The sequence below is a fragment of the Balaenoptera ricei genome, chromosome 5 (genome assembly GCF_028023285.1).
Source record: "Balaenoptera ricei isolate mBalRic1 chromosome 5, mBalRic1.hap2, whole genome shotgun sequence".
In the NCBI taxonomy this organism is placed as follows: domain Eukaryota; kingdom Metazoa; phylum Chordata; class Mammalia; order Artiodactyla; family Balaenopteridae; genus Balaenoptera; species Balaenoptera ricei.
In genome coordinates, this window is record NC_082643.1 from 120810849 (window position 1) to 120829283 (window position 18435).

The window sequence follows — 18435 nt, forward strand, 5'->3', positions numbered from 1 at the left end:
TTTAAAACAGAAAAAAAAAAAACCAAAAACAAATGAAGAGAATTCAAGGCTAGCCCTGTGTTAATGGGTCTCATTGAGTGACACTGTGATATGCTTTGTGGAGTGGGTCCCAGCTGACACCCTGGGAAGGGTGTGTAACCCATGCCCCATCTTGTCTTTGCTGTGTGGCCAGTAGTGAGCAGTGACTTTATTGTTGCCCGAGTCTTTTACTGAAAACTACTGATACATAACAGCATTAATAAAAAGGAAGGCAAGGCTGAAAGAAGAGCATGGGCAGTGACTGTGTGTATATGTGTATACACACCACATAGGAGAAAGATGTTTTCAACACTCTGGCCAACAAAGGCAGCAGTTCCAATGACCAAACCCAAGTAAAATTTCCAGTAATATTGATAATAACACGTTAAATTTTTTGCAATTCTATGACTAAATTTTTTTCATTTCTATCACTTTTACTATTATAAAAGTACTTTTTATTTTAATCCAAGTAGCAGAAAAGGTATAAAACGTTTCTTAAAAGTCTATCTTTTCCCTGACTTTTCGTGCCTCGCCTGCCCAATTCCCCTAAAGAATTCATTGTCAAAAATTCTTCTATCCATCTAGATCTTCTCTACTCACAGACGCATTGCAACTTTATACCACAGTAGTTAAGAGCATGGGTCCTAGTTCCTAACTGCATGGGTTAGAAGCCCAGCCATTTTATCAGCTAAGTGACACTGGGCAAAATGTTTAACTTCTCTGAGCCTCAGCTACCTAATTATATGACACAGGAAAAATAGTAACTACAAAATACTGTTGAGAGAATTCAATGACCCAGGACATGGTGTTAATCATAATTACACATACACGATTGCCTAGTTAATATTACCTATGGAGTAAAATTCTGAAGGAAAAAAAAATAAAGTACAATATTGAAAAAAATAAAGAAGCCATATTTATCTTTTTTCCTAATATAATGGCTATTAATTTCAGATTTATTATTTCATTAATCACATCCTTATAAAATCTTTTATGAGTAGCAATAAAAGAAAGAGCTCCTATGGCATTATATGCTTTATAATCCCTACAAAATTTATCTTTTTACCAAAATCTGACTGTGCCCACATGAGTGCATCATGTAGGATTAGATGAATGACATGTCATTCTTATTATGGTGGAAACAGGTTGAGAAAGGCTGGCCTGGAGAACCCATTGTTCTAAATTCAGCTCCAATGTCCTTTCCTCTGAGAGATGTGTTATTATCCCCCTCGGTAGAGCTGGTTGCCTCTATCTCTATGTCCCTACTCTGCTTTGTAGATAAGACTTTTCTAGAATTAATGACACTGTGTTACAACTTTAGGTATTCTACTGTCTTCCATGGATCACAGGCTCCATGAAAAAGGAAGGACCTTGATTTTTCTACAATGTGTTTCTCCAAGCCCCCTGCCCAGGGTCTGGTGCCTTTCACTCTATAGATGCTCCATAAATTTTTGTGGAAGGAATGTGGTGATGCATCACCTTGAAACCAAATTTAAGCATATATTAAGACAACTGAAAGACAAATTCCCCCCACCTAATGATGTATTTGAAGCATAACCACTAAAGGCCATTTCCCTCCAACATTTTGCCAAACTCTATTTATCTAGTTTTATGGGGGAAGTAAGAGCTAACTCAGAAAACTGTTCTGAGGCCAACTTAAAAGACAATGCCAGAAATTCACATATAGTTGAGTTATGAGTGTCAGATTTTGAAAGAGATGCAGATTTTGGAAGACTATGTGGAAAAAAAGACACTAAGAGTACAAGAGGCTGTGGACACGGAAGCATGTACAACAGAAAATAGGGAATGGAAACCTTTAGTTGGATAGTTCAAGGGCTTTTGAGAAAGTATGCATCAGAAGTTACCAAACAGTCCCTCTTTATCTTTGTGACAAATTAGCACATGTTTTATGTTAGTTTTTGTCTACTCTCTTTGCTTCAAAAAGTTTATTACAACTAATTATATATAGATTTTACTTGGCATCTAGCTGATAGAAAGTAAAGCTATAATTCAAATGGGGGAGTCCAGTTCTAAAATGTCTCCACTTGGACACAAATAAGAAACATTGCACTCTGATGCTCTTTCAGTTTCTCCTCCCCTCCACAGAGAATGAGACTCTCAGCTCTGGCCTCTCGTGCAGAACACCCTGAGCTACTCGGCTGACCTGCTGCGGTCCCGGACTTCCCAAAGTTACTCTTTGCTTGCCTCCCCCACCCCCTTTATTTTTGGGAACACAAGCAATGAACATCACACATGGTATTACGGAGTTACATCTCTTCTACATACTATGAGCTTAGAAGCAGGGGACAGTAGTCCTCACGTTGTCTTACAAAACACAGGCATTTAATCCATCTTTGTTGATTGAAAGAAAAGTGAATGAATGATGTGGTCTCTTCAATATTTAGATATTACCCTGCAAATTCTCAAAAATGTTAGCTCTTAGCCTAATAATGACCTCAGGCAAGAATTTTAGTACCCTTGTATATATTACACAAATTTAAGTCTTACTGATTTTTAGCTACATGGGACCTGAAAAGATGATGAAATGATGTGACGGTCAGAGGCAGCTAAGCTATCATACACACATCAGACATTTACACACACACACACACACACACACACACACACTTATCTTATTTGGAATTTTTTTTCCTTCATCCAAACCTGAAAAAGTTGCTATGGGGCAGAAAGTATCGAATTGTACTACAGCAGCTTCTGCTCTTATACAATGAATTATAATCACCCAGAATCTTCTTGGAAGATGCAGAAGAAACCTTTTTCATTAAGGTTATTTATGGCAACGGTCTATTTATAAAAAAAAGTTTTGAGGAAACAGATGATTAAAGGCACATATACAATAGAAATACTAAGGCAAATGTAAAGAACTGGAAATCAGTAAGAAGGTCAGGGAAAAGAAGTCGTTATATTAGAATATCTACCCTAAGTAGTATCTTAGTAGTTAAAGCTAAAAGAAACATTATGAGTTAGACTGCTTATAGCAACCGACTCTAGGAAACCAGCTAGTGAATCTTTCTCCATGTAAGAGATTGAATCATGCAATAATGTCTCCAGTTAATGTTCTACACAAGAAAGAACTTTCTTCATAGTGTTCTTTCTTAATTTAACCATTAATTAACAGCTTAGGGCAAGACATTAAATAATAGTTAAACAAAAGCGTTCTTAGTGCAAGTGTAATGTGAAGTTGTACGGGTCAGGTATGCAATTTTCTCGTGAGTTAACTTAATGTAAGGCTATTCCAAGAGATTGCAGAATGAATAACAATTCTTTATGCTGGTGGTTCCCAAATATGGATAATCAGCAGAGCAAACTGGGGAGCTAATGAATCAGGATCTCTGGAAGTGGGGCCAGAGATCTGCATTTTAAAAAAGTTCCCGCCCTTTAATACGTGACTCCACGACTTGGGGCATGCCTGCCTTCCCGGTCTTCTGCAGCCCTGGAGTCTGTGTGAAGACGGGCTGGGAGAGCAATCTGCCAGCAGGCACAGGGCAGTAAGCACCACTAACATTATGTCCAACAGTGTCATTTTATAAAGGTAGCTCCTTATCTTCATATAAAGACAGTTCTTGGGGCTTCCCTGGTGGCGCAGTGGTTAAGAATCCACCTGCCAATGCAGGGGACACGGGTTTGAGCCCTGGTCTGGGAAGATCCCACATGCCACGGAGCAACTAAGCCCGTGCGCCACAACTACTGAGCCTGCGCTCTAGAGCCCGCGAGCCATAACTACTGAACACGTGTGCCACAACTACTGAAGCCTGCGCGCCTAGAGCCCGTGCTCTGCAGCAAGAGAAGCCACCACAATGAGAAGCCTGCACACCACAATGAAGAGTAGCCCCCTCTATCCGCAACTAGAGAAAGCCCACGCGCGGCAACAAAGACCCAACCCAGCCAAAAATAAATAAATAAAATAAATTTATAAAAGAAAAAAAGCTATAAAAGAAGTCCTTTACCTTCTCTAAAGGGAGTTCATTCTACTTAGTAAGAATAATGCTACTTATTTACTTTGATATTTGTAAAGTTATTCTGATTAGTTATATTTAGATATTAGTTTCTTCTCATCTTTAAACTTCAGTGTAAAAGTACATGCTACTCTAACATTAAAGTTGCAAGCATAACAAAAAATAACATGCAAAAGACATGAAAGTAGATTGGCTGAAATGCACTGGCCTCTGGCAAATGACAGGCAGCTGAGAACACTGACAGCACAGTTATCAGGGTGCTGAGCAACCTCGAAGAACATCATGCTTAGTAAGAACACAGTGGTTTTCAGTCATGTATCATAATATCACATTTTAGATATGTGGAATGCAGGTACACAAGTTGCTTTATATATTTTTTTCTTTCACAGCTGCTAAGCAGCCTCTAGACCTCTTGTGGACTGCCAGCGTGGAACCCATTGTGACAAGACAGTATTGCTCCCTTTTAGAAAAGATATATTGGTTTGAGCTGGGATTCTGGATGCATGTTTTAATGAAGCCTGTATATTCTTTCATGGATGAAACTTCCTGTGTGTGTGTGTGCGCGTGCATGTGCCTACCTGTCTTCTTTAAAATTTACTTACTAGCAACTAAAGAAGACCCATGCCGCGCTCTTCTTTCCACTCTACTGTCTTAACTAATGATTTATTGGCTTATGAATATCCACTCATCTTTCAGGCATGAGCACGTGAATACAGTGTTACTCCCAGTACTAACTTCTCAGAGTAGAAAGGCTTGTAGCGTCATATATAACTTATCACGTATCAGGAAACTTACATATGAATTTCTAGACACCTTATTGGAGGAGAGAACAACGACAATTGTAAAACTCTTTCAAATTGAAACAGAAGATATTTGTCCTTAGCAATGTGGAATAAAATAGGAATTCCCAAGTCTTTCTGTAGCCCAAACAATGATCACTGCTGGCTTCCATGGGATGAAACTTAACATCTCCAAATCGCTTTCTGATGTAAAATTTATCTTTAATTTCATGTTAAATTAACTTGTATTGAGGCTTTTTGAGGGATATCTACAAGTCTTTGATCCCATGAGTGAATACTCTGAAGACCAAAGAACCCAGGCAAGAATCACTATACTGGAACCAGACTATAATGTTTGGTCATAAAATTTATGTGGAAGTATCTCATAAACTTAATTCTGTAGGGTTGTTGTTGCTGTTTGTTATTACTGCTAGCCATTTTATCTTAAAAGATAATTTAAATGTAACTTTAATAATAAAATTTAAAAATCAATTTTAGGAACTAGCTGTCTGGGCCAAAGTGGTTTGACTCTTGTGCTAAGGTAATAATGATTAAGAGTAAGCACTTTCCAACCATTCTGCCATCCTCAGATTAATGTCTTTATTACTATGGAAACGACCAGAGTCACTTGGGCTCAGCTTCCCAACCAGAGAGTCGGCCAACCCCACTCTGCTTCTGGCATTCAGCAAGGCCCCAGGCAGCATTCCCTTCTGTCACTGACTGTCACGACCTTGCCCTTGCATGTTTGAAAACCCCAAGGAAGGAGAGAGATGGAGATTTTTCTTTTCGTATCTGGTAGTTCAGATATTGTTGAAATAATTTAAAAATAGATCATATAAAGTTCACATAAAAGCCAAAAGGAGGAGCTAAGCTGGAAACCCCGATAAAATCAGTTGCTCAGATGCTAACAGCGCTGGAATGTAAACGCTGGGAGCAAGCCGTGGTTTGGGCCGTTTCCTCCTGAGATTTGTAGGGAAGTTTGAACAGCCTCTAGCAACCTGCATGTTTTTTTTTGTTTTTTTTTTTAAACATCTTTATTGGAGTATAATTGCTTTACAATGGTGTGTTAGTTTCTGCTTTATAACAAAGTGAATCAGTTATACATATACATATGTTCCCGTATCTCTTCCCTCTTGCGTCTCCCTCCCTCCCACCCTCCCTATCCCACCCCTCTAGGTGGTCACAAAGCACCGAGCTGCATGTTTTAATGAAGGCTGTATCTTCTTTCATGGATGAAACTTCCTGTGTGTGTGTGTGTGTGTGTGTGTGTGTGTGTGTGTGTGTGTGTGTTTTTAGAATTTATTTACTAGCAACTAAAAGGGCCTTCTTCTCACCTGTAGTGCTTCCATGCCAGCCCGGATGACAGGAGCAAAGACGGTCTCATTTTCATTAGAGTCTGCAAACATCTCTGGAATCTGGTCCAATAAACTGCAAGAAATGAAGGAGCAAAAGGTTTTAAATATTTAGCATATTTGTAATAAACATCAGGAAATAAATCATGAACACTTCAGGCCTAAATACATATGGTGTTTTTTTTACACTGAACACCTGTGGGTGAATTTCAGAGGTCATTCCTCAAGGAATGATATCCTGGCATGATTTGGCACCAAAATTTATGATTTGGTTGGAACATTTACAGAATCACACTCTTTACAGATTTTTTTCCTATTTACTACATTTCTGATCTCTTAGACTATAAATTATGGAACAGTGGCTATATCATCACCAAATACTCTCATGCACACTCAGGAAATAACTCCCTTGCGTTGCCTTCCAGCAAAGAGAAGGGACTGGTAGGGTTGAGTATGTGTACTAAAAAAAAATTCCTCCTTTTAGATACCAGTCTGCAATGAAAAGAGACAGAACTAACATAAATAATAGACTTTTATAATCCATGTGTTAAAACCCCCTTGCTAATGACAAGACAAAATATGTGATTGAATCAAAACATTAAAAAAGAGAAAGACAAATATCATATGATATCACTTGCATGTGGAATCTAAAAAAATGGTACAAATGAACCTATTTACAACAAAAATAGTCACAGATGTAGAAAACAAACTTATGGTTACCAAGGGGGGAAAGAGGTGGGGAGGGGTAACTGGGAGATTGGGATGGACATATACACACTACTATGTATAAAATAGACAGCTAATAAGGACCTACTGCATAGCACAGGGACCTCTACTCAGTGCTCTGTAATGACCTACATGGGAACAGAATCTAAAAAAGAATGGATACAGGTATATGTATAACTGATTCCCTCTGCTGTACGGTAGAAACTAACACACCATTGTAAACCAACTCTACTCCAATAAAGATTAATTTTAAAAAAACAGACAACCGATTAGGATCTAAATTATAAAGCACTCGATATTTACTTGTGAATCACAGACTGGGATTCTTGATAGCTGACAAGGAAACCATCCAACAGAGGGACAAAGACCTCGCTGACATCCGTCACTACCATCATCTGGGGCCGTGCCAAAGTGCTCTTTACGTTAAAGAAATGGAGGACTTTGTTGTACGTGATGAAACCAACTCGAAGTGAGGAAGTCTCTTCCTGACCTTCCCTGTGAGAGACAAAGAAAGGGTTTGACGTTCTTCCATAAAGTCCTGAGAGAGCGGCTTCTATGAGAAATTCAGTAAGAATACATTCTATAAAATATACAGAAGACATGTTTAAAGGTTTGGTCTTAATTATCGTTTACAGGATATAGATATTACTGAGTCACAGTGGTAGGGGATGGGAGATACTACAAAACTAACTTAAGTTGATTTTTTAAAAAATTCTCAAAAATCTAGGTAACAAACCGAATAGATATTATGAAAACATTTGCTCATATTTTTCTACTATATTTATTCTAACCATAGCAATTACAAGGTGCTTTTTTTCCCCCCCACAAACAAGCTAGGTTTATTACAGTCTTTAGAAACAAAGCTCTCAGAAGTCACCAGAAGGTCAGAGTAACAAATGGCATATCTGAAGCAAGAGAAAGGCATATTCAGATTACAAACAGGACAGCTATTTTTATCAAGAAAGGACTTGCTCCTCCTGTGTGATTCTTTTTTTACACATTCTTAAGACTCTCAATAGGAAATGGGCTAGATTTTGAAAGCTATATACCATATAAACATATAGTGTAAATACTAAAATAAATCACATATACGAATTGACAATGTAATTCTTATTAGGTAACCATTTGTGATGGTCATGGCTAGAGAATAAAAGCAATAAAATCTCCAAAACTGTAACAAAAAGTAAAAAAAATTTTTTTTAGTAAAAACTTTTTTGAGGAATTCCAGGACAAGGCCTTAATGTTCCTGAAAGGAGTATAAAGGCATGAATATTGCTGTTCAAGTTTATATTAAGTATATTCAGAGTTGAGTGGTCTAGACTCTAGTTTTTATTCTCACTGTCTCTCCTTCCCCCTTCCTCCTTCCACACGCCCTCCTAAAAAAACACACCTAGACACTAATGATGCTCTTACGCATTTTCAGCAGCAGATATAACATAGCGCTGAGTGGCTACATGAAAGCCATTTTCTTTGACCCTTAGATATCAGTAAAACTTATTTTGCTTCGGGGACAACTTCTGTGAAAAAGAACCTAGTCTGCTCAGTTTCTACATTTTGCACATGGCCTAAAGAGTTACTTGAGGGCCTCCCTGGTGGCGCAGTGGTTGGGAGTCTGCCTGCCAATGCAGGGGACACGGGTTCGAGCCCTGGTCTGGGAAGATCCCACATGCCGCGGAGCAACTAGGCCCGTGAGCCACAACTACTGAGCCTGCGCGTCTGGAGCCTGTGCTCCGCAACAAGAGAGGCCGCGATAGTGAGGCCCGTGCACCGCGATGAAGAGTGGCCCCCGCTCGCCGCAACTAGAGAAAGTCCTCGCACAGAAACGAAGACCCAACACAGCCATAAAAATTAATTAATTAATTAAAAAAAAAAACAATTAAACGCTTCAAGCAGAAAACCATGTTTAAAAAAAAAAAAAAAGAGTTACTTGAGTACAAGAGAAAGGACAATGGAAGTGTCTGAAGTTCCCACCGAAGACTTCCCAATTTCCTTGATGTTTCAACAGAGTACAGGCTGACAAACTATTCACTTTAAACTCTGTTCTATTTCTTCTCTACTTACGTTGCTAACTGAGGACATTTGCTCTCCACTGTGGCCTTGATAAATGGCTGGGCAGTTTAAATAGATCCTCATAATCCCAAAAGCACTTGGTAAATGTTTACATTTTGGACTCTTGCAACATTTTTAGAAATGGGAATCCTTATCCTTTGTAACTACACATACACAGACTTGACACACATACACACACACACACACACACATCCCCTCCACAATCAAAACTGTATGACTTTACGCAACCAACGACCAGACTATACTGTATCCGTGTTCCCCGTCCCGCTCCCTATTTACTAGAATTTTACTCTTCAAGGCCAAGCACAAATCCTCCTTCTGTGAAGCCTCCCCTGATGCTACCAACCGGAAGTTACTTCCTCTTCCTAAATTTCTACAACTCGTTCACATTTGGCTCTCGGTAGAAAGTGCCTTTTAGTTAACATTTCAGGAATCCCTGACAATAAACCAATAAAGGGCAGGGCTCAAGGCTTACACTCTCTGCTCCTGGAGGGTCTAGTACAACGTGGAGAATAGAGGTCTCGTTGAGGATGACTGCCATGATGTGGGACACTGTCTGGGATGGCAAGTTAGAACCCAAACTGATAAACTACTTGTCTGTATCCCTTCTCAGCTCCAGTGGAGTGATGTCGCCTTGGTAGTTTAAAATCAGCCCAGCTGGAAGTATTTATACCACAGCAATGAGCAAACACTACAAATCAAGGCTTTATTTATTTGAGAGCCAGTTTTCCAGCACACCACTGGTTAAGCTCCTGTTTCCCAGTAAACCTTTTATTACAAAGGGTGAAAAATGTCCAGCAAATCATGAAGGGGATTTATTCCTTTTAATAGTTAATTTGGAGTCAACCAAGGCAAAAGACCCAAAAGAAAAATTACAGAGAAGAATCTGGATTGCTATTCCCCATTGGCTTTGGACATTTTTAGTGATGGGAAAAGAGTATCCTGGGATTCATAGGGTTCACTTAAAATCTAATTAACATTTTTTGTAAACATCTAATCAGGACATCTCACATTATTACAAAATAGTAGTAGTGTTTCCATTGGAACAACTCTTTTTAAATTTGAGAAACAAAGAACTATCCTAAAATTGTCTTTTTCAACAGTATAGCTGCCCTGTTAAATCATATCCAGGAGAAACAAAACCTCAGTCTCTCCTTCATTTGATTCTACACAAATTTTGTAAAGTTATACAAGGGATATCTTAATAAAGAACATGTTTTGTTCCATTTTTCAATGACCCCTTCCCTCAACAGTTGCCCCTATTATTATAATGGAATGAATCTGACAGAGCAACACTGAAGATATTAGTAACTGGAAGAACCAGAATATTCCAAAATCAAGCATTTTGAACATCTTAGCTACAGCAGCATTAAAAACAAACAACCAGAAAAAAGTCCGAGAGTTTGATCTGAGGAACGAGTGAAGCACTTCAAATCTTTTCTTTCCTGTTCCAGAGAAGTCAGACAGAAAAGTCTGGCAACCTGGCAATATCAAAGATGCAAAGTTAAAGAGTAGGAATGGGCTTTCCCTTTTCAAAAGATTAGCTGAGAGATGAACATACCTTAGATATTAATCAAGACTTATATACTATGCTTTAAAAAGACTGCTTTAGTTCACAGAGGTAAATCAAATTGATGGCAATCTTACCATCGAAAATATAAAGTTATACATACACGCAGCCCAAAATAAATTTCAGGGGAGAAAAGAAAAAACAGATTTGTTTTAAAAGATAAAGAAAGAGAAGGTATTTTGGCTTGAATAAAAGCTTTCAAGAGAGTTACTTGAAAAGTGGCGGGGAATAGCCAGCAGTATTCTCCCCCCGCTCCGCATCTCTTGCCAAAGCCACACTTCTGCTCCAATGGGATATAAAGGTCATGATGACACCTAACAGTGTGATTTCATAACTTGCATCAACAGGTTACAAGCTTCATATCACCAGTGTGTTGAAAAGAAACAAGGGGTTGGTGAAGTGACTATGAAAATAGGTTATGAGGAACTAATTTGAACCAGTTTGAAAAAAGAGAGAGAGAGAGAGAGAGAGAGAGAGAGAGAGGCCACTTCCAGAAATTAGAGTAGTTTGCTTTCATACAACTCAAGTTCAAAATTCAGATGTAGTGTTAAAGCAGCCCTGGGGGAGGTCTGTGATCAAATATGCCGTTTTAGGCAGAAAGTCCATACTTGTCAAGTGTCCCTGAGAATGAGGTCACAGAAACTATAGTCACAACAGTCGGCAGGCGTCAGAGGCCTTTCTTTTGCCCCATCTTCAACTTGCTCCCAGCTCATTCTTCACTGCAGGATTCAGTTTGAAATCACCTCAATGTTTTTTAAACATCCCCACTGCTTTTCCAAACCATCCTTGAGAATATTATGACTTCAGCTTCATGGATACAAACAAAACTACTCCTGGGAGGTCCAGAGTTCGCTCAACTGAGCCTCACAGGCACCAAAGCACCCGCCACGTGTGGAACAAATACAGAGGAGTGGGCACCCGGGGACCTGGGGAGACCTAGGGGCTGCGGACAACTCGCCCCTCAAAGCATCCCCTTTCAGAACAGAGGTTGCTTATGTTCAGAACACAGGGAGGGGTGGAAGATGTTAAGACCGGAGCAGACACTAGGTTTCAGACAATCTTTTCTAGCCTCTTTTATTTTCTTAAGCATGTCATCTTCTCATAAAGGAAAGCTTTCTCCCTGCTCACAAGTCTTCTTACTAGATGCTAGTTCCCATCCTAAACAACTAGTTTGTACACGATAAAACATAGTCATGTTTGCTAATGTACCTTTCCACCTTTCCTTTTATGCACTGGCCCCTGCAACAGCAGGACAAATGATGTACCCTGTGCCCTTAAGTTACAGGACATAGAGGCAGGAAAGCTGCAGAGGGGTTAGACAGGGTACTATAAGGGCAAAAGGGAATTTGGCCAAAAAGCCCCGGGGCCTGCCATGAGACAACAGTTCAGTTTCCTGGCATCCCTTAGAACTCTCTACCACACCCAGCAACTACCCGTTTCTGCTGGAAAATCAGCGTTTTTGAAAAGTAAATAACAGACTTCCAAGGTCTTTTCCACCACACTGCTGGGATTCTCCTTATAATTTAGAATGGATTTTTGAATGTTGTTTACCATGGCATTATTTCTTATCAGTTGTGCTTCTTTTGCTTTGTACAAAAGATTACTCTGACTTTTTAAGGATTTTTGATGCTGTTTGTAATTGTTTATAAATTATAAACAATTATCCGATGTCCCCATTAGCAAAAGAGACCAATGGGCCATTCGGCACTTGTTTTCTGGCCAATATACTAATTCAGCAATATTGTATAAGTTACAAAAAGAATGGCAGTTCCCTTACTTCGGAAGTTTTTCCAGCACAGTCTTCAGTTCTTCACATATGAGCTTCACAAGTCCATTCTTAATGTTACTATATGAAACATCAATCATGAAGATAAAGGCTGGTGGGTTGGGAGGCTTATTCTTCTACAAGAAAGCAAACAAATCACACACATATAATTATAATGTACATACATTTCATAATCAAATTAAAACACCCAGAAACTCTTTAAGGTCATCAGACAGCTCATTTAATATAACATGTGTGGAATTAAATCATTTTCTGGAACAGTCTCTGATGCTATAAAAAAGATAAAAGCTGTTTATTTTCCAGGCTATGACCTGGGTCCCACTATTGAATTAGACAGGATTACGAGAGTTAGCAGAGAAAGGCTCAGAAGACCTTATTACCACAATTCCCCAAAGGTGAGTACAGTCTTGTGACGACCTTGCTTAGAACACTCTGCCTTAGGGGAAGCGATATGTCTGGAACCCTGGCAAACTGTGGCCCAAAATAGTATACAAAACTATAATTAGTGTTTGTTTTTGAAACTGAAGTAAAACTTCATTAACTTGTTATCACCATTTTCAACTCTCTTCCTTTATAAGCTCTTCAAAGATATGAAATTAAATACTAAAATATAATTGTATACTTAAAAAATTGTGCTGTATTATTAAATATGTACCTGTTCCTTACATATTTATGGTAAAAAAAATGAATACTGGGTCTTTTCTCTGTTTAAAACAATCACTATAACATAAAGCAGCTGCTACATAAATGTTTTGTAGCTTTTGGTCCCTTTACTGGCTGGTGTTCAAACAGCTCTTAGGAAGCAATTCTTCAGTTGGATCTTACAGAGTATTTAGAAAATAGAACCACAGGCAAACAACTTTAGTGACTCACACTAGAGTAAAGAATTAAGGTTAATTTAATCTTAATTTTGTGATAAATGAAAAAAATGTTCTAGATTAAATTTTAATTGTTACAGTTATAAAATTAGATGACACTATCTCCAAATTAAGTTACTAATTCATCCTATGTCCACTATAGGGCTAGATGTAACATTCCTCTAATAAAAGTCTTTCATTTGAAAAAAGGAAAAAAATTGCAGGACTTGAAAATTATCAACCTGAAAACTTCATTGCTTTGCCACATCCAAAATCAGACCAGCAAAGAAATGTAAGAACTCTGTTGCTGTCCACATGAGCAATGATTTTTAAAAATTAATTAATTAATTTATTTATTTTTGGCTGTGTTGGGTCTTTGTTGCTGCGCGCGGGCTTTCTCTAGTTGCCGCGAGCGGGGGCTACTCGTCGTTGTGGTGTGCAGGCTTCTCATTGCGGTGGCTTCTCTTGTTGAGGAGGACGGGCCCTAGGTGCGCGGGTTCAGTAGTCGTGGCTCGCGGGCTCTAGAGCGCAGGCTCAGTAGTTGTGGCGCAGGGGCTTAGTTGTTCCGTGACATGTGGGATCTTCCCGGACCAGGACTCAAACCTGTGTCCCCTGCACTGGCAGGTGGATTCTTAACCACTGCACCATCAAGGAAGTCCCGTGAGCAATGATTTTTATTGCAAATCATTCCTGATTCCCACCTAATCTAATTCATAACAGAAACTTATGCTGATTTACATAGAATGAAAATAACAATCGTTTCCACTAATTAAACCAAAACCTGTGACCAATCCAAATGTGCCTTACCATTCTTATATTCTCTCCTAAGTTCAGCATCACCAGTTCCCCACTGAATATTTTTGATATCTCCAACCTACACATTTCTACAGAATGCTTCACCGTAACTTGTTTTCTACATATGCAAAACTAATACATCACTCCTCTGTAAATAACGTTCTCTTCCAATATCTCTATCAATAACATCACTACACGTCAACCCAAAGGCTTGAAAACATGAAATTAGATTTGACTATCCCTTTTCTTTCCATCACCAAGTCCCATTGATTTATTCTTTCAAAATGCTTCTTTCACATGTTGTACCCCGTCCCTACTCTTAACCACCCGGAAGTTTGTCATCCTGCACCTAGACAACTGTACTGGCTTCATCCGTGGCTGTCTTACTCGATCACTCTACCCATTCAACCCAGCTGGCTTTGTCCGGCCAACCTTAGCATGTATGAACTCTACAACCTGGTTTACCGTGACATCTTGAAGCTCACACATCTCCTGGATGCAAACTACAGTGATTTGAAATAAAACCCAGCTCTCATCCTCAGTCTCTCTTATCTCTGCAATTTTCGGCCTGGCAGACCGCTTTCCCTTTTTCAGCTGCCGAGGCACCGTGGTGTCATTTCCTCTCCCACTTTTCTGACTGCTGCTTCTGTTTTTCGTTTTGTTATCTTTCTCTGAAGGATACCCTCTTCTCTTTCCTTATCACATGCTCCATCACAGAATCTCATTTGCTCATTTTTAACCAGCACCTCTCTGTAGGCGACCCCTCAGATTCTCTCCTCATGGTCTGTCTTCTGAGCTCCCGACCAGCATTCCAATCAACCACAGCGCCCCTCCACAGCAAGGTCCCGCCAGCACCTTACACTCAAAATCTCAGAAGTGAAGACAACATTTCTCCCACGATGCTGGCCTTTTCTACAAGGAACTTACAGAAAACATGATCCTCCAGAATGATCTGGGCTTGACGCCTCCTTTCCTCTGTGGAATTGTTCACCTCCCTTAATAGCCACACCTGGTTAACCGTGAAGCCCTCAGCAGCTCCTTCTAGCTCCAGTACCCAAATTCAGACCCTCATTTTCATCCTTTTTAAAAATTATTTTTAACTGTGGTAAAATACACAGAATATAATTTACCATCTTAACCATTTTTAAGTGTGCAGTTCAGTGGTTTCAAGTTCATTTACGTTGTTGTGCAACCATCACCACCATCCATTTCTAGAACTCTTTCTATCCTGCGGAAACGGAAACTTTGTACCCTTTAAACAGTCATTTACCATTTCCCCCCCTCTCTCCAGCCCTGGGAACCATCATTCTACATTTCTACTTTCTGTCTCTATGAATTGGACTACTCTAGGTACTTCATAAAAGTAAAATCATACAGTATTTGTTGTTTATGTGATTGGCTTACTTCTCTTAGCATAACGTCCTGAACATTCATCCGTGTTGTAGCATATGTCAGAATTTCCTTCCTTTTTAAGGCCTAATAGTATTGCATGGTATGTATAGACCACATTTTGTTTATCCATTCATCCACCTGTGGATACTTGGATTGCTTCTACCTTTTGGCTATTGTGACTGATGCTATTATGAACATGGGTGTGAAAATATCTCTTTGAGACTCTCCTTTCAATTATTTTGGGTATATACCCAGAAGGAGAGTTGCTGGATCATTTGGTAATTCAGTTTTTAATTTTTTGAGGAATTGTTATATTACCCTCATTTTCTCTTGCTTTGACTACTACATTAACTTCTAATACCTACCTCCCTACCTCCAATCTCCCTCCTCTCATTATACAGACTGCTGTCAGAATAAACTATCCAAGGCACAAGAAAGATCCCAAGGCTACTGCCTCTGAGGACAGGAAGTTTACTGAGTCCCCAGAGCCAAGCACGGAGCATGGCTCAAGAGAGCGCTCAATACTGTTAGATGAGTGAATGAATGTGTAGATGGGTGGATGGATTAATGGAAACAACTCCCTCTTTGCCTTTAATTGTCCTCATGGCCTACTGAATTAGTACAATCCTTCAGTGGCCTGGCATTTGAGAGTCCCCATAATACTCATTTAGCAAACATGTATAAAAGCCTAAGAGATCAAAGCTCTGATGCCAAGCCTAGTGGAAAATAAAAGGATAGTCTGTGTCTCAAAACAATTTCCCAGCTTTACTTCCTATTATGCCCCAATACACATTCCTCCAACTAATTTAAGTGTTTGCCATTTTCAAAACATTTTCTATGCAGAAGTCACAATCTAGTGGGCGTGGGCCAAGAAAAGTATTTCCTTGGCTGGAAAAGTATTTCGTTTGGCACAGTGTTTTAAAAAATATTTGAATTTGAATGTGTTTTGGGGGAAGAGGGAATATACTCTCCAACCATCCTAGTCTCTATACTAGGTCCCCATCACTCATCTACAAAGCCCCGCACAGCCCCTGAAGAAACTGGAGTAAGTTGCAAATACCTCTGAGAAACTGCTTCTGCTCAACATTTCGTTTCCCCTTCTCTGCTCGTGGTTTAACCAGCTCAAATGTCACTTACTCTTAGAATCCTTCCTTGATCCACCAAATCATAAATTCTTGCTCATCTGTTTTCTTATGGCACTCTGACTATTCTATTCTTACAGCATTTATCCTATTATTTATATCATAATTATATACTTTAATTATCAGGTCTATGCATGGTAAGGACTTTGAGATCAGGTTCATATTCTTGCTAATCTTGGTATCACTCACAAACACAGCCAAAGTGCCTTGGACATGCTAGGTATATAATAAATGTCAAAGTGAACTAAAATTAAGTGGAGAAACTACATTTTTATTTAGGAAAAAAAAACAGGCTGGCTTGGAATGAGATTTTACCTTTCAGGTACACTTTATATGTAGATAGATATATTCTGTAAACTTCTACGTGAAAAACTGTCAGTTATTAGACAGAGCTGGGTCTTCTTTTCCAGGGGAACTCCATGGTGATTTTGTAAATACATGCCTACATATCCACAGTGTACTGATAGAGAATAGGGGTTCTGTGGTCATACAGACATGGTTTTCAGTCTGGCTCCATCATTTTCTATATGTATGGCCTGAGGTTGGTACTTAACCTCTCTAAGCCTCAGTTTCCCCACATCATGGTGATAACTCACCACATGAGGTCACTGTGAGAACTAAACGATACAATACATAGAAAGCACTTAGCACAGAGCCTCACACATAGTGAATGTTCAATGAATGTTAATTTTAAATTAAATAAGCTCTTATTCATCACCCAAACCCCTAAGGCAATTCATTATTATTCTTCATTTATATTTTAAGGTATAATTAAATTTGAAGATATTAAGAGTTCTTTTATTATGAACCTTATTTGGAATAATAAAAGGAAGATTAACCTTACAAAAAACTCTTCAAAATGTACAGTTTTTATTTGGTTCCTTGCCTGCTGTGTGAGCTTTCCCATCAATCAGACATCTGGAACATTTCCAGATAAAAGAGTTTGAAGATACTGAGACTTTTGTTCCCAGAAATAGATTTTTGACTCCCTGCCTAAGTTCCTGCTAAAAAAGCATAAAATCAAGATAATATAGCCTTTTTGGCAGAGAACTGGAAACTCAGAGCATAGTTAGATTTATACTACAGTTGCAAAGATGAGTGAATAAATTTTCCATCACTAGATACAATGGCTTTATTACATTTAATTAGAACTTCAAATGTTTATGTTCTGCCTGGTCATTCTCCTTCAGTCAACAACAGTAAAGGACAAATAAACCGTCCAAAAGTAACTGGTATTTTAGGACATTTTTTCTGTTGTTTTGGTTTTTTTGTTTGTTTTTGCCTGAAATAAATCATTTGTACCAAAAATGTTCTTATGTTTCCCAAAATATGTTCAAATGTTACAGTTAAAACTAATAAAGTATTAACTCTTCTTTAATAACTAGTTGAAAAACTCATACAAAACACTAAAATAAATGCAAAAGGTATGTTAATTGGAAAACATTTTTAAATCCACTCAGTTGAAAAAACTTCTAGTTAGGAATAATGTTCTTTGTAATTTATATTCAACACAACATGGACTGGTCTCCTAGCAAATATATAGGAAAGACTGTGGGTAAGAGGCTGCTTTCTGAGGACTGGGCACTAGGAGGCATTCATTTTTGGAAAAGGAAGTAAGTCAGAATGATTCTGTTTCTTCAAGTCTACACGCGGTACTTCAGATACAAGCCGAAATCTGAACTAATACTCACGAAGATATTTTCAAATCCCTGAAGAATTTGAAAGATATTCAAGATATCCATAATGATGTCACTATCACTGTGACGCTGGAGAAGGGAAACAGCCAGCCCTGGGAATAAAGACCCACCTGCAAATTCATTCACTCATTCACTCGCTCATTCATTCATTCATCCACATGCATTGATCAACTGCCTACGCTGTGGCAGGCACTATGATAGATGCTGTAAAGACAGCCAGGACAAGATTCTTGTCCCCAAGGATATCAGAATCTAGGAAGAGGGAAAATAGAGG

General features: G+C 38.8%; 1 protein-coding gene across 3 annotated transcripts in view; it reads right to left on the minus strand.

Moving 5' to 3' along the window:
- The window catches only part of SEC24D (SEC24 homolog D, COPII coat complex component), a 138020-nt gene that overhangs the window by 20696 nt on the left and 98889 nt on the right, over positions 1 to 18435 (minus strand). For all 3 annotated transcript variants that reach the window (XM_059923516.1, XM_059923517.1, XM_059923515.1), the window contains 3 exons: positions 12270 to 12394; positions 7156 to 7347; positions 6109 to 6202 (listed from right to left, as the gene is read on the minus strand). In XM_059923516.1, coding sequence (XP_059779499.1) covers positions 6109 to 6202; positions 7156 to 7347; positions 12270 to 12394 — 411 coding nt within the window. The remainder of the gene's footprint in view (positions 1 to 6108; positions 6203 to 7155; positions 7348 to 12269; positions 12395 to 18435) is intronic.